General features: G+C 53.0%; 1 protein-coding gene across 3 annotated transcripts in view; it reads left to right on the top strand.

Annotated features, from left to right (window-relative positions):
- Positions 1-14,483, top strand: part of BSN (bassoon presynaptic cytomatrix protein) — a 94,995-nt gene that overhangs the window by 41,275 nt on the left and 39,237 nt on the right. For 2 of the 3 annotated variants that reach the window (XM_047693974.1, XM_047693969.1), the window contains exon 2: positions 10,406-10,814. In XM_047693974.1, coding sequence (XP_047549930.1) covers positions 10,406-10,814 — 409 coding nt within the window. The remainder of the gene's footprint in view (positions 1-10,405; positions 10,815-14,483) is intronic. The other variant, XM_047693980.1, reaches the window with a different exon arrangement.

Raw genomic sequence — 14,483 nt, 5'->3', positions numbered from 1 at the left:
CAAGCTGGTCAAGTTTAACAACCACAAAGATATACTCAGATATGGAAGAACTAGGGAACATGGTTCCTATGAGCTCTTGTTCAATGAAAGAACGAATGAACATTTCTAGAGAGAAACTCCTTAACACTGGAGTGGAGAAGCTATGACCAAAGGACTGATAACCCCTCAGCAGAGTCTGGAGACCAGGGGGACAGCATCTGCTGCCACTTGTGCTCAGACAAGCTACCACACAGCACCAGCCACAAGCACCACGGTACAAGAGACCTCCATTTATGCCGAGCCTGTGGCTTTTGATGCTTCAGGTGACTGAGGCCTCCATATGGTTCCTATGTCTCTGGGAAAGCCAGAGGCTGGAGATGCAAATGGGACTGAAGCGAAGGTCAGAGGTAAATACTACATGGATCCGCTGCTCCCTTTCCTGTGGGGATGGACTTGGCCCCAGCTAGGCCTGGCCTGGCTCTCAGGGAGACAATCCAGGGGCTTGACTATCACCTGAGGCACGTCAAATTGTCTGGTTTTGTTCTGCCTCATGGATGACAATTCCATGGCCTTTGTGCTTCTGTGCCCTGTTCCCGGGTTCATGACAGACCTTACTAACAGAGGATGACAATCTTTCCACTGACTTTTCTCAAACCCAGCTCTCTGTGCAGTCACTACCAATTAACAGGGTTAGAGGAAAGTTACCCTTATTTCCCATCCTCATTCTGGATTCTGGCGAAGGGCTGGGCTAGATCACAATGTGCTGAGAGCTGCTCTCAGCCTGTGGACACACATGCGTGCTAGGGCTGGGGAACGAGCTCCCCAGGGCCTGTTTTCCTTGCACCTGTGGCCTGGCCCCCACCTTGTGGCCAGCCCTGGTGGCCTCTCCTCCTGTGCTGGGAGCTCCCCTGGCCTGTGCTGTGTGGCAGAAGCTCACACTCCTACCGGTCCCTCTCGCTACCTCCTCTGCCATCCTGACCCACCTGGTGAATCACCCCAAACTCGCAGCAGCAGCAGACCAGATGCAGCTCACTGCCTTAAGCAGGTTCTCTGCCGGCCCAGATGGACTGGCCTGGGACCAACTGAGCCTTGTTGTTTGGTCCCAGGAAGGGTCAACTGCTAGACATCTCTAAGTGGAAAGGATGAGTGGAGGTGGTGGGTACCTTCACATGGGTTTGTCTGCTCAGGGGTGTGAGTATGTGTATGTACGAGTGCATGAGAACACACCTGCTGTCAGGGCCGGCATGGAGCTCTGTCCCCACTTGTAGGAAGGAGCTAATTCTCTAGGGTCCTTTGGGTCTTGGAACCTTACCTTCATGGTGGGGCAGCAGCTTCCAGGGGGTGGATGTTAGGAGGGGACATTGTCAGCCTCTGGGGGATCCCTGCCTATAGGTGGCTACGACCATGACCCAGGAGGCCTGTGCGTAGTACTTTCCCTCCCCAGCCAGCAAGGCATCCTCTGGCTGCAAGAGAGCCACTCAGAGGCTCTGAACCTGTGGTCCTGGCTTCCTGTCCCATCGAAGGCTCCGAACATAGTAGCTGAGTGTTATGGAGACCCTCACCTCTGTGCTGGATTCTGGATGCTGGATGCTAGATGCTGTCATCCGGGCAAACTCTTTTTGGTTCATCGGTGGCTGGGCAGGGTGGTGAGGGCAGCCCCCAGTGGCCTGGGGCATTCCTGACACTGACATAAGTCCACCTGCTGTGGAGCAGGGCTGAGGGCAGCAAAGAATCTGGGGTCTGGGCCACCAACAGCATCCTTTAAAGATGGGGAGATGGATCATTTCCTCGGCAGGGGAAACTGGGGCACACGTGCCGAGGAGGGAAGGGAGATGAGGCAGCCAACTGAGGATGGAATGAAAACTCCATTTACATATATTTCCAATTTCATCCTTTCACACTTTTCCATTTGGGGGAGGTGTGTTTTATCAGTAATCTATGTGCACATATTTGGTGGATAAATATTCCTGTGTTGGGGCCAGGCAAACATGTTTTATTGATAGAGACCCCTGATCAGAAAGGCAGAAGGCCAGTGGTCTCAAAGCTGGGAAGGTCAAGAAATGTTTTCTTGTGTAGACATTGGAATTTTCTTCTAAATTCAAACTTTCTGAGTTCTCCCATCCATCTGTGAGAGAGTTGCTCCAGGGCCCAGGACCTGCACCCTGATTCCCAAGATTCTGCAACCCAGAGATACCGGGCTGTCTCCGTCTGTAGAGCACATGACTCAATCTCAGGGTTGTGAGTTTGAGCCCATGTTGGACATGGAGACTCCTTAAAAACAAAAAACAACCAAGATTCTGCGACACTTCTTCTCTGCCTGAGTCCACAGGGACTACTGGGTGGCTCAGTAGTCCTTCCTGGCGTGGGTCTGAAAGTAGAGGGTCCTCCCACAGCATCTGCCGGCTCATAATTGCCTATTAGAGAAAGGTCAGCCATGAGTTTATCAAAACCTTGTTTGAAGCTGTGGGACTCTTCCGGCTGCTCTGACTTAGAAAAACAGCTTCTTCAAGTTCAGTGCCCTCCTGGTGAACAGACAGTCCTTGATTGGTGTGAAATATTTCTCTTTTAAATATTCATCTGTGGGGGGGCATGCTCTAGAATGCTGCCGTGTGGAAACCAGCCCGGGGTTCCCTCTGGAGCCTGTCCTGCCTCCCTGCCTCCCTGCTTCTCCTTCCTCCAGGCTCGGCAGCCCAAACAGCCCTTTCAGAGTGCAGCTACCAAAGTGGCTCCAGATGCCTCCGCACTGTGGCCCTGGGCAGCCACAGCTCTCCCAGGAGACCCCGCCCTTGTGGTCAGTGGAACTTGTTGGCTTCGTGCCTTTCCTGAGATTTCTGACAGAGGAAAGCCCAATTCTGACCAGTGCAGTCTGGATCATTTCTTCCAGTGGTGGTCATGGTCCCGGGACAGGAGGCCGGGGCAGGGGGGGCTGCCTGAATCAGCTCTGTGCCCCTCCCCTTCAACACACCTATGGCCTGGGGGGTACTTCCAGCCCTGCCAAACAGCTTCAAGACTTATTTCTGATCAGTCAATAGCCTTTAATGCTGAAAGGGAGGAAAGCTGGTAGGAATTCAGCTATTTTTACATCCTCTACCTTTCTTGGCTATCTTTTAAAAATATCTATCCTTAGATAAGCCATTTTTAGTCTTCCCTGCTTGGCTTCCAGCCACTCCTTCACATCCCTACTCTCCCTCCTTCTCACCTACGTGTCCTCCTGTGTCTCTTCTGCTTTTTGGCAGTGTCCCTCTTCCCTCCTTGCTCACCTGTCCTTATCCCAGCCCTTGCTGAGGAATCGTGCCCCCCAGCAGCCTTTGGGAGGACTGCTGGCCTCATGGGGCCTCACTGTTGATAATCCAGATCTATGAAACCAGGTCTTTTGTGGGGCTGGGCTGGGTCCTACCTGTGGACGCCTCCCTCCCCCTTTCCTTCCTCTCTCCTTCTCTGCCCAGTGGAGAGCTCTGTTAAGGAGGACCACCTGAGGAGGCCTGGGGCTGCCCCAACCACCTTGGCCCCCATGGGACTTGTGTCCAGGGATGTGTCATAGATGGATCTCGTGGATCTCCTGCCATGGGCAGATCCTTGGGTTCAGCAGGGTGGGGAGCTAGCCCCTCTCAAGTTGGTCTGGGTGGGCAAGGGCTAGGCAGTCACAGGGTGTGACCCTCATGGGTGTAGACTTTTCTTCCATTACACCCTTCAGGTATAGAGTTTCCTCACAGCATGTGGTTGAACATTTCTCCTCTGGGAACTTCTCCAACCCAGAAGGGGTTTTGTGTCTTTTTGTTCTTCCTCTGACTTCTCTGTTTCTGGCATTGCTTCTGCTCCCTTAATTGTTGGTGCTCCCCATGAATCTTCCCTAGATCACTCCTCTCTGTGTGATCTCTGTCCTTGAGGCTTGCCTGCGAATTGAACCCTTAACTCTCCCCAATAAAAATATCTGGACTTACCTGAATGGAATCCAAGCTCTGACCCATTTTTTGATGTCTCTCACACCCACCCCCCACCTCAACAAAACCAAACCCAACCTTGTGATTTTGCCTTTTCATGCCCCATTCTCCAGCCACCAATTGGCTCCTCTCCCTGTGTCCCCCATTTCAATCAAAAGGACCACTCCTTTTGATATCCCCAGAATACCCCCACTGAGCCTTCCTTCCCTCTCACCCCAAGGACTGTCTCTTGGGCTATTGCTTTATTCTCACTGTTTCCCTGCCTCCACTGTCTCCTTGACACAGAGCCAAAGCACTCTTGTTTGAAAACCTTAGAGGCCCTTCTCCCCTGGCCCTTTCCCTTTTTAGCTCTAAGCTTGCCTGTAGTTCAAGCGGTTGAAAACACGTGACTACTGGGAGCTGTCCTAGGTGCTGGAGAAGGCGGGGCCTTAAACAAGCTGGGCCTGCCCTGCACAGCCCAAGCCCGAGCAGGCTGGCCCTGTCAAGCTTCGGAGCCCTTACCCCCTCTGCCTATCTCGCCCTTTCACCTCAAGGAGGAGACCCAGTAGACTTCCGCCCCTCTCCTGGGCTGCGTGGTGGCCTGTGGTGCAGTGATTTGTTTGCACATCTGTCTCCCCTCTAGACTGCAGGCTCCCAGAGGACTAGATCCCTGTCTGATTCACTTTTTAAAAAATTTATTTCAATTAAATATTGAATAGGTATTTCTAAAGAATATAAAAATACTCATAAAATATGTATGAGATGTAAAGGATAATAGTACAATGAACACCTGTGGACCCACCTTCCACCGTTAGGAGACTTCACAGGGCCTGGAAGCACGCCAGGGGCCAGCAAGTGTTTGTCAGTGACTGCATTCCCGAATGAGGGAGCGAATGTGGTTTTCTCGAATGTGCATCTCTCAGTGTTGCCGGGCAGATGCCATGTGACGTGGTCACAACCGAATCTTGTCACTGTCCTCCCTTGGTCCCACTCTGAGCTGGCTGCTTAGACATCTTTCCGCTTACTATGCCCATGCTTACTGAGGCCCGCTCCGGACCGTGTGGTGTGGGCCCGGGCTGCCATGCGGAGCAAGTTGTCAGAGACCTTCTCCTGGGGCTCTTCCACTTCAACAGCTCCTCAGAAAAGGAGAGAAGAGAATCCAAAGAGCCCAGACTGCAGGGCTGCCCGCCCCTCTCCAGCGGGCTCCCTGGGATGGCAGTGTGGGACAGTGGCTAAGGACAGGGACCGCTGGCCTTGATATAAATCGTAATGGCTTTGCAAGTTATATAAATTCTCCAGGTAGCAGTTTCCTTGTCTGCCTGATGGGCAAAATGGGTCCTAGCCCGTGGCTTCGCTGTGAGGCATGAGGAAGTTAATATGCGATGGGCGCCTGGTCCATGGCGGGGCTCGTGGTAAGGGCTTGGTTGGCGTCACCCTGTTGTGGTCAGCAGAGCATTCCAGGGTCGGGGGTCTGGGGGTGTGCCCAGCAGCCAGGGAGGACTCTGCTGTCATTTCTGCAGTTCTCTGCAGCATGAAGTCGGACCAGGGAAAGGCCAACCGCCACGCTAGTCACATGCCATGCCTCGTTTCCTCAGCTCGAACTCGCTTTCGTGTTTCGCTGTGCGGAGTCATGACGTGCCCACAGCACATCCATTCAGGAAACAGCCGTTTTGTGTTCAGCGCGTGCCAGGTGCTGTGCTGGGTGGGCTCTGAGATGCAGCTGTGGAGATCACGCACAGAGGCCCTGCCCATACTGAGCTGGCAGTCTAAGGCGGGGATCACAGAGGGGACACAAAAGCAGTACCTATATGATGAGTCAGAAGGTACGCAGGAGGGACAGAGCTACATTTAATTTTTAAAATTTTTTTTTAAAAATTAATCTCACACCCATTGTGGGGCTCGAACTCACGACCCCGAGATCAAGAGTCACATGCTCTTGTGACTGAGCCAGGCAAGTCTCCCAGAGCTGCATTTTATTTTTTTAAATTTTGCTTTGCTTTATTTTTTAAAGATTTATTTATTTATTTTAAAGAGAGAGAGAGTGCATGCGTGAGCGGGGCGCACAGGCAAGAGAGGGAGAGAATTTCAAGCAGACTCCCCACTGAGTGTGGAGCCCAACATAGCACTCAATCCCACCACCCTGAGATCATGACCTGAGCCGAAATCAAGAGTCAGTTGCTTAACTGACTGAGCCACCCAGGCATCCCCTGGAGATGCATTTTATTTATTTGTTTTTACAGATTTTATTTATTTATTTGACAGAGAGAGATCACAAGTAGGCAGAGAGGCAGGCAGAGAAAAAGGGGGAAGCAGGCTCCCTGCTTAGCAGAGAGCCCGATGTGGGGCTGGATCCCAGGACCCTGGGATCATGACCTGAGCCGAAGGCAGAGGCTTTAACCCACTGAGCCACCCAGGCGCCCCTGGAGATGCATTTTAAATAGAGCAGTCAGGGAAAGTGTCCCTGAAAGGACACCACCAGAGCAAAGACTTGGGGAGAGTGCAAGAGTCAGCAGAAGCAAATGCCCAGAGGCAGGAGTGGGCCTGGCCTAAGGGAAATAGAGGGAGGGAGGGAGAGAATAGTAGGAGTTGAGGCCAGAGCCAAAGGCGTCATATCCCATGGGGTTTCCAAGGCCATTGTAAAGCCTTTGGCATTTCTTCTGGGAGGAAAGGAAGTGTTGGAGGGCTTAGACAGAGGAGGGAAGTGGCTGACATAGGTATGTAAGGAATTATCCTCGCTGCCGTGTAGAGAAGACCACAGAGGGGTGAGTGGAAGCACCCAAGCTTGGGTAGAACTGAAAAGAGAGGATGGTGGCCTGAATGAGGTCGGGGGGCGGGTAGTAGGGGGAGTAGCCTCTGATAATCCAGACTCTGAAGCCAACAAGATTTACTGATGTTTGACATGGACGGGAGAAGAAGGGGTCAACGACGGCTCCCAGGGCAAGCTGGGAGGTGCACGTGTAGGGCAAGATGAGAGCTCAGCTTGGACACACCAGGTTTGAGAAGCCCAGACATATGATGTCTCAATCAAGATGCAGAGTGGGCAGTTAGAGCAGAGAGGGGTTCAGGGAAGAAGTCTGGGCCAGAGACACACATTTGGTCATTGTCACTGGGTAGTGGAATTTTAAGCCTTGAGTCTGGGTGGACCCTGAGATCCAGGATCGTGTTTACCCAGAGAAGACTGGGTCCTTCCAATGTGAGGATGGGATTCTGGGATTGGGAGAGAGTTTAAACTGGTGTGGCCAGGAGGGTGGAGGAGGTGTTCCAGAAGGCAAGTGGAGAACTTATCTCAGGAAGGAGGGAGCCTTCAGCAGCTGTATCACATGCCATTGCTGAAGTGTGATCAGGAACTGAGAAGTAACTGTGGGATTGGTAACGTGGAGGCCACTGGTGACAGTGACCTGAGCAGTTCCCATGGAAGGGTGTGCAGAAGCCAGGTGGGGCTTGGTTGAGAGGAAGGGAGGGGAGGAACAGAGAGATGGGGCCATAGCTAAAGGCGGAAGTGGGTCAGAGTTATTTACTTATTTATTTTTGTGGATGGGAGAAGCATGTTTGTATGGCAGTTGAAGTCATCCCATAGAGAGGGGAGACGGATGATGAAGGAAGGGGGAGGATTTGTGAAGGTGAGAAGTGGGGGAAAATACTGCGTGTTAGATGTCAAGAGACTGGGGACGGGCAGCTTCCCCTCCAGGGGCTCCCACTTTCTTAGTGAGACGGCAGGCAGGCTGTCAGTGAAGAGAGGGAGAGGCATGTTGGAAGCTCGAAGCTCAAGGAGAAGGGGTGAGGAATCATCCAGGAGGTCGGGGAAGTGAAGGGTTTGCAGGGAGCCCTCGCGGGACAGACTTTTTTGGGGGTCAGAAGGCATTGTTTGCTTCTCCACTGTCACTACAGCTAAGTTGAAAGTTAACTTGAATCTGGGTCTCTGTCACAGAAATTTTGTCCCCAGAAAGACTACATTGTGATGCAATGTTGAATCAAAATGCCATCAGGTGGCGCCTGGGTGGCTCAGTCAGTTAAGTGTCTGCCTTCGGCTCAGGTCATGGTCCTGGGGTCCTGGGATCGAGTTTCACATCAGGCTCTCTGCTCAGCAGGGAGACTGCTTCCCCCCACCCCTGCCTGCTGCTCTGCCTACCTGTGCTCTCTCTCTCTGTCAAATAAATAAATAAAATCTTTAAAAAAAATTTTTTTAAATGCTATCAGGTACACAGAAGATTGTCCGTCACATGTCAGGCGGCTCACATAGAGTCGGGATGGCTGTGTTCCTCAGAAGAGACCGCAGACCCCGTGCAGTCTGGGAAAGGGACTTCTGTCCCCCTGCGTGATAGAAAGAGCTCTCAGTAGCTTCTGATTAGCTTTCAGGGACAGGATTTTTTTTTTTTTTTTTACAGTTTTTACAATAAACTTATTTTGGAATAATTTGGATCTTCATAGAAAAATTGCAAAGATATAGTACAGAGAGTTTCTCTCAATTTTCAGGGGCAGGATTTAAAAAAAAATTTTAATTCTAATTTTTATTTTAAAATTATTTTATTATTTATTTATTATTTATTAAAATTAAATTATTTTTAAATTCTAATTTTAATTTTTTTTTAAATTTTAATTAATTGTACTAGTTAACATACAATCAAGAGCTGCTTTTCAATTCCAGCCACAGGCATGGGTGGCTCAATCAGTTAAGCATCTGACTGCAGCTCAGGTTATGGTCTTGGGGGTCCTGGGATGGAGTCTTGCATCAGGCTCCACGCTCATCAGGGAGTCTGCTTCTCTCTCTTCCTCTCCCCCTGCTCTTGCTTTCTCTCTTTCTCTCTCAAATAAATGAAATCTTTAAAAATAAATAAATAAGTAAATAAGTAAGTAAGTAAGTAAATTCCAACCCTGAATCATTCAAATAAAAAATAGAACTATGAATTTAACCAAGTGGCAATCTTTCTTTACCTAGAAATTAGTCTATGGGAAGGCCCTGGAGCGCAAGTTCCAAGTGTGGCCCAGAGATGCTGCAGCTACCACATCCTGGGCCTTACAGCTGGTGGCAAGATGGCCCAGAGGGCTCAGTCTCTGGTGATTCTACTGAAGAAGGAAGTCGAGGGTCCATGAGACTGGATAGATGCATGGATGCCGTTCGTAGTTGGTGAAAGAATTGTATGACAGACACATAAGAGTGTTTTCTTTTTTCTGGAAGAGTCTTTATTAGACCAAGGGTGTGCCTCTCCCCTCCCTGCCACCGCTCCGCCACACACACACACACACACACACACACACACACAGTTCCTCAGAAAGGAGGAAGAACCACGGACTGTCTTGGAGCAGGCCTTCCCAGGGGCGTTTTGGGCCCCCCCCCCCTGAAATGGCTTGTTCTAGGAGGTTCTACCGGTTGGCAAGCAGATGGCTTTCATTCAGGGGCAGCAGACATTGAGTATCCTCCTGTCAGTCAGACCCTAGGAGGTTAGGGGACACCAGGGCGGGCCCCTTGCAGGCCGCTGTGGCCTGGCTTCCGCAATGGCTCTTGGCTGGTCCAGCCTGCCTGCTGGGCGCTGGAATCCTCCCCGTGAACATAGACTGAAGCAAGGATAGAATTTCGGGGAGGCAATCCAAAGCATTGCCTTGGGATTTTTGTGCTCAGCTTCTTTCAAATTAGAAAAGGAAAATTGGGAAAAGGAAAATGAGGAGACTGAGTTCAGCCTAGCGGTTTGACTTTCTACCTCACTGAGCTGCTCAGCCCTGCTGGCTTCCCTGCAGCTGCGCCAGGTGGGGACGGAGATGGGGGATCGGGCACGTGGGGCCTCCCGTGGTAGCTCCTCAAGGGCTGGATCCTAGGACTCCACCCCCCCAAGCCTTGCATGAACGGAAAAGTAACACCTCTCCCATCTCCATGGACTTGCTCTAGCATCGGGCCTGGTGGGGAACCGCCAGAAAGAAGGTTCCTTTGTCCCTGTGGAGAGGGCATTAACCACGCCCTGGGATGCCTCCTCCACCCATCTCCAGCTGTTTGGGGTCAGCCTTTGGCGAAGACAAGCCTGAACAGACCTGCCAGGGCAATAGCTCTAAACCAGGGTCCTGCCCCCCACAGGTTCTGAGGTCATTAGTCTGGGGCATATAGTCTGAGAGTCAGGAATTTAAAAATCACCCCAGGTGTGTCTAATGTACAGGTTTAGAGCCTTGGTACTCAACATGGGGTCTGCAGACCATAGTCTAGATATCACCTTAGAGATTGTTAAAAGTGCGCCTCTCGTCCTAGATTTACTGAGTCAGAATCTGCCCTTTATCAGGATGGAAGAGGGGAGCTCATGGTCCTACACATGGCCTGGTGCTGAGGGTTCAAGTGGAAGCCGCTTGTCAAGGCTCAGCGTGGGGCACAACCTGCATGCAGCAAATGGTGACCGTCAGGATGTCACTGGGCAGGAAGGGGAGGTGGAGTGGGGTTTGGCAGGGCCGCCTAACTTGATAGAGCCCTCTGCAGGCTGCTTCTCGGAGATGTGTCTCTAACGCAGTCATTTTCAATGTCATTTCAGCGTTTCCAGGAGACTGGACCCCAAGGAGCCCCCGGGTAGCCAGAGAGCCGCTTCCCCAACCCCGAAGCAGGCTTCTGCTACTGCTCCCGGCCGCGAGAGCCCCCGGGAGACAAGGGCACAGGGCCCAGCAGGCCAGGAGGCTGATGGCCCCCGCAGGACGCTGCAGGTAGACAGCAGGACGCAGAGATCAGGGCGGTCCCCCTCTGTGTCACCAGACAGAGGCAGCACCCCCACATCACCCTACTCCGTCCCCCAGATCGCCCCCCTTCCTAGCAGCACGCTGTGTCCCATATGTAAGACCTCGGACCTCACGTCAACCCCCAGCCAGCCAAACTTCAACACCTGCACCCAGTGTCACAGCAAGGTCTGCAACCAGTGTGGGTTCAACCCCAACCCTCACCTCACCCAGGTAACCACCTTCTGCGCCGGGTCCCCCCACCTATATTCCCATGCCTCCCTTGGTTCCCTTCCCCTTATTTATTTATTTATTTATTTAAAATAGGCTCCATGCCCAGCATGGAACAAAATGGGGCTTAAAATTACACCCCCAAGGGGCGCCTGGTGGCTGCATCGTTAAGCATCTGCCTTCAGCTCAGGTCATGATCCCAGGGTGCTGGGATTGAGTCCCGCATTGGGCTCCCTGCTCGGCGGGAAGCCTGCTTCTCCCTCTCCCACTTCCCCTGCTTGTGTTCCCTCTCTCGCTATCTCTGTAAAATAAATAAATAAAATCTTAAAAATAATCACAACCCCAAGATCAAGACCTGAGTTGAGATCAAGTCGGACACTTAAGTGACTGAGCCATCCAGGTACCCCTCTCTTCCCCTCTTTACCTAACTCTCTTTTCCTGGTCATTTCCCTTGGCCACCGAAATTTGTGCCTTCCTGGCTCCAAGATGGAGTAGCATAGAACAGGCCTGGCTGCAGATCTCTGGAGGGATTCCTGCACCCCCTGAAACCTCAGGCAAGGTCCGAGCAGAAAAGATGCTTTCTTACCCAGTGCAAGCTTGACCCAGAAAAATGGCCTTAGAGAGGGCCAAAGACAGACTTCTGGGTAACTTTTCTCAATGTATACTCATTCGGAGAGGGCCACAGGCAGCTGCACGCTGGAGAGGAGGCAGATAGGCGTGGCTCCAGGCCAGCCTTTCTCCCTGACAGTAGGCACTGGAAGGGGGTGCTGGTGAGGGAAGCAAGGTTTTAGGGGAGGCGGGAAATGGTCTTCCAGTTGAGCTCTGCGAAGGTTCTCTGGGCTTCCATTCCAGTTAGCTGGGGCCTGAGGTGGCAGAGCAGCTAGCCATCCTGAGAAACAACCCTGGGGTAGAGACCCAGGCTAGGAATCAAGCATTCACAACGGGTGACAGTGTCCTACTCTCAGTAAGACATCACTGCAGGGCCATTTCCATGGGGTTGGCCTCCATTTTGCTCCCAGAGGACCCTGGGTCCTCAGCCCCATCCTGGCTTTGTTGAGGCTGCTTTGGGTTGACGTGGGATGTTCAGCCAAGCCCCTGGAGGCTCTTTTTGATGACCCAGAGGCTGGTGAGCTGGTAAAGCCAGGGCCAGGCCTTTGAAATGAACTCAGCAGGTTTGCCAGCTTCCCCCCTCTCCTCTGGAGTAACCCAAAGAAGTCTCTGGTTCCTCCCCCAGGGTTCTGCCCTAGGGCAGGGTGGAGCCCAGCTGCTGCAGTCACAGGCTTGGTTGCCTCTGGGACAATCAGCAGCAGAAGCCGTTTGGACCTCGTGGGTAGGGGGATGAGTGAGAATAATTGTTCGCAGGTCGGGGTCTATTTGTGACATGAGGTGCCGTGGGTGTGGGATGTGTGGTTTGCGAGAGGTAAGTGTGAGATTCTGAGGAAGGAGCTGCCGTTGTGGGGAGATGACTCAGTAGGTTTGGAGTCGCTCCTGGAGTGTGGGGGCTTCCTTGAGGAGGCGGGCACACTCGTGATTATTGCATCTGTGATTAGAAACAGGCCAGTCCCTGCGCTGATCGTTAGGTGTTGGCGCTGCAGTACTTAGAACAGCGTGATCCAGATCAGAGAAGCTCACCTGTGTGTTTCTGCCAGCGAGAAGCCGGAAACAGCTGGCTGGGAGCAGTGAGGTTTGGCAGGCAGAGACAAGATGCTGCTGTGTGCCACGCCCCCCCCCCGCCCCCGCCCAGCTCCGCTCCAGTGTGGCTGCGCCCCTCTGGGTTCCAGCCTCCCTGAGAGGCTCACTCAAGCCCTAGGGCCTGAAGTCCTCTGGATGAGGTGGGCGGAGATCAAGGGAGAGCCACACGTGGTGCACCGGTTTCCTGGTGGGCAGCCCAGCCCTTGCCACACAACAGGCTCCCCAAGCCCAGGACCTTGGGTGAGGTGGGAAGGGAGCCAGCCTTGGATGTGCTGAGAAAAACAGCTGAGTGGGAGGACCTTGGCGACACTCAGTCCATCTGCCTCATTGTGCTGGGAGGAGGCTGAGGCTCAGGGCCAGGAAGGAAGGGGCCTTAGACTTTACGGCAGATTCACGGTGTTTGGTGAGGAGCAGGCCTCCTCGCCAGGTACCTCGAGCAAATGCCGAGCCAGACAAATGCATTGGTTCTTTGCCGTGAGGCTTCTCAGGGCTTCGGCTTCCTGAATGGCATCACGCAGCTCCAAGACAGAGCTGCAGCCAGCAGCCTTTCCCAGACTTGCTTTTGCAGAACATTCAGGACTGATGTTCCATGGCATCAGTTTGGGAAATGCTGACCTAGTGTGTTCTCCAGGTTCTCAGAAGCTGGTGGATGCCCTTTTCTGAAGGCGTCTCCTAGCAGAACCTTTTCTGCTCCAGAGCTGGCTTTCAGTGGGGTTCCTGTCAAGATGAAAGAACGCTCGGCCTGTTTTCCTGAGAGGCCGGCGGAGCCTACGTCTTCAGTCGAAGCAGTTGGTCTCCAGCAGAGCCACCTCCTTGGTCACGTAACGAGAAAACCAGTTTGTAGGTTTTGCTCGCATACCCGTTGATCCATCCTGGTCAGAACATACCTGTTCTGACCCCTAACTTGACATCATGTGGGCCAAGAAGGCTGTTTCTGGGATTCCGCTGGTGTGTGTGGGCTGGGCTCCTGCCTGGCCTGAGGTTCCGGGCAGGGCTAGGGGCTGGTTCTGAAGGGCGCTGTGTCTTGGTAGCAGGGGCTCAAGCCAAGCACCTTTTCCAGGAAGCCCAGCTCCAGTACTCACATCACAGGAGGAGACATGCAAAGGGACGTGGTGCTTGTCCCCACACAGACGCACTGCGGACGCTGGCCATGGGGTGGGGGGAGCATGCTGGGGACCTTGTCTGGGGATGGGCATGTGTGTCTGAAACCACTAGTGTAGTGATGTTCAGGCAGGACTGAGGCAGGTGGGGCCCCACTTGCTGCCCAGAAGCTCACCAGAGCCTCCTCAAGGCAGGCCAGCACAATTCTCAGCTTCCTGCTGGCAGGAGTACTAGAGAGGGACAAGGGCCATGCTCGTGACTTGGAGGGCTTCATGGCCTCTCTGGGACTGCTAACAAAGTTGCCCTCAGATCTTTGGAAATGGGATCATGGAAAACGGACCTTCCTTCCCAGGTAGAGAGAGAATCCCTGGCTCTTCCCTCAATTTGCGGCCCAGATGAGGAATGTGACAGGGCCACCGTGCTGAAGGGCTGGGTGAGGGCGGGGGAGCAGAAAGGAGGAAAGCAATGGCCACTGGAGCTCGGTGAATTTGTCTTTCCACCTCACAGCATCTGTCGGGAGTCTTGGGCCTTTCACTGGGTCTTCCAGAAAGAGCAGATGAGGTGTGGAGAGGAGACTCACAGGTAGAACCATCCACCCCATTCGGCCAGAGCTGCGGCTGAGATGTGGAACCCCTCCTCTCCTGGCCAGCAGGCCCCGGCTTCTATCCGTTCCCAGGCCACCGGGAGGGTACTAGGCTCACACAGACGTGGCGCCTGCCGTTCTTCCGCCCAGGCCCTGGATGGCCAGCTCCTCCGGCCATGATCCCTTCAGAGGTGGATGCCCGCCCATGTCCTTCGCTGGGCTTCTGAGACCTGGAGCACATGGAGACTCATGCAAGTCAGGGAAGGAGCTCAGAGCACTGTCTGTTTATAGCCTGG

Source organism: Lutra lutra, chromosome 1 (assembly GCF_902655055.1).
Source record: "Lutra lutra chromosome 1, mLutLut1.2, whole genome shotgun sequence".
NCBI lineage: Eukaryota > Metazoa > Chordata > Mammalia > Carnivora > Mustelidae > Lutra > Lutra lutra.
This window is presented reverse-complemented; position numbering and strand designations above follow the sequence as displayed.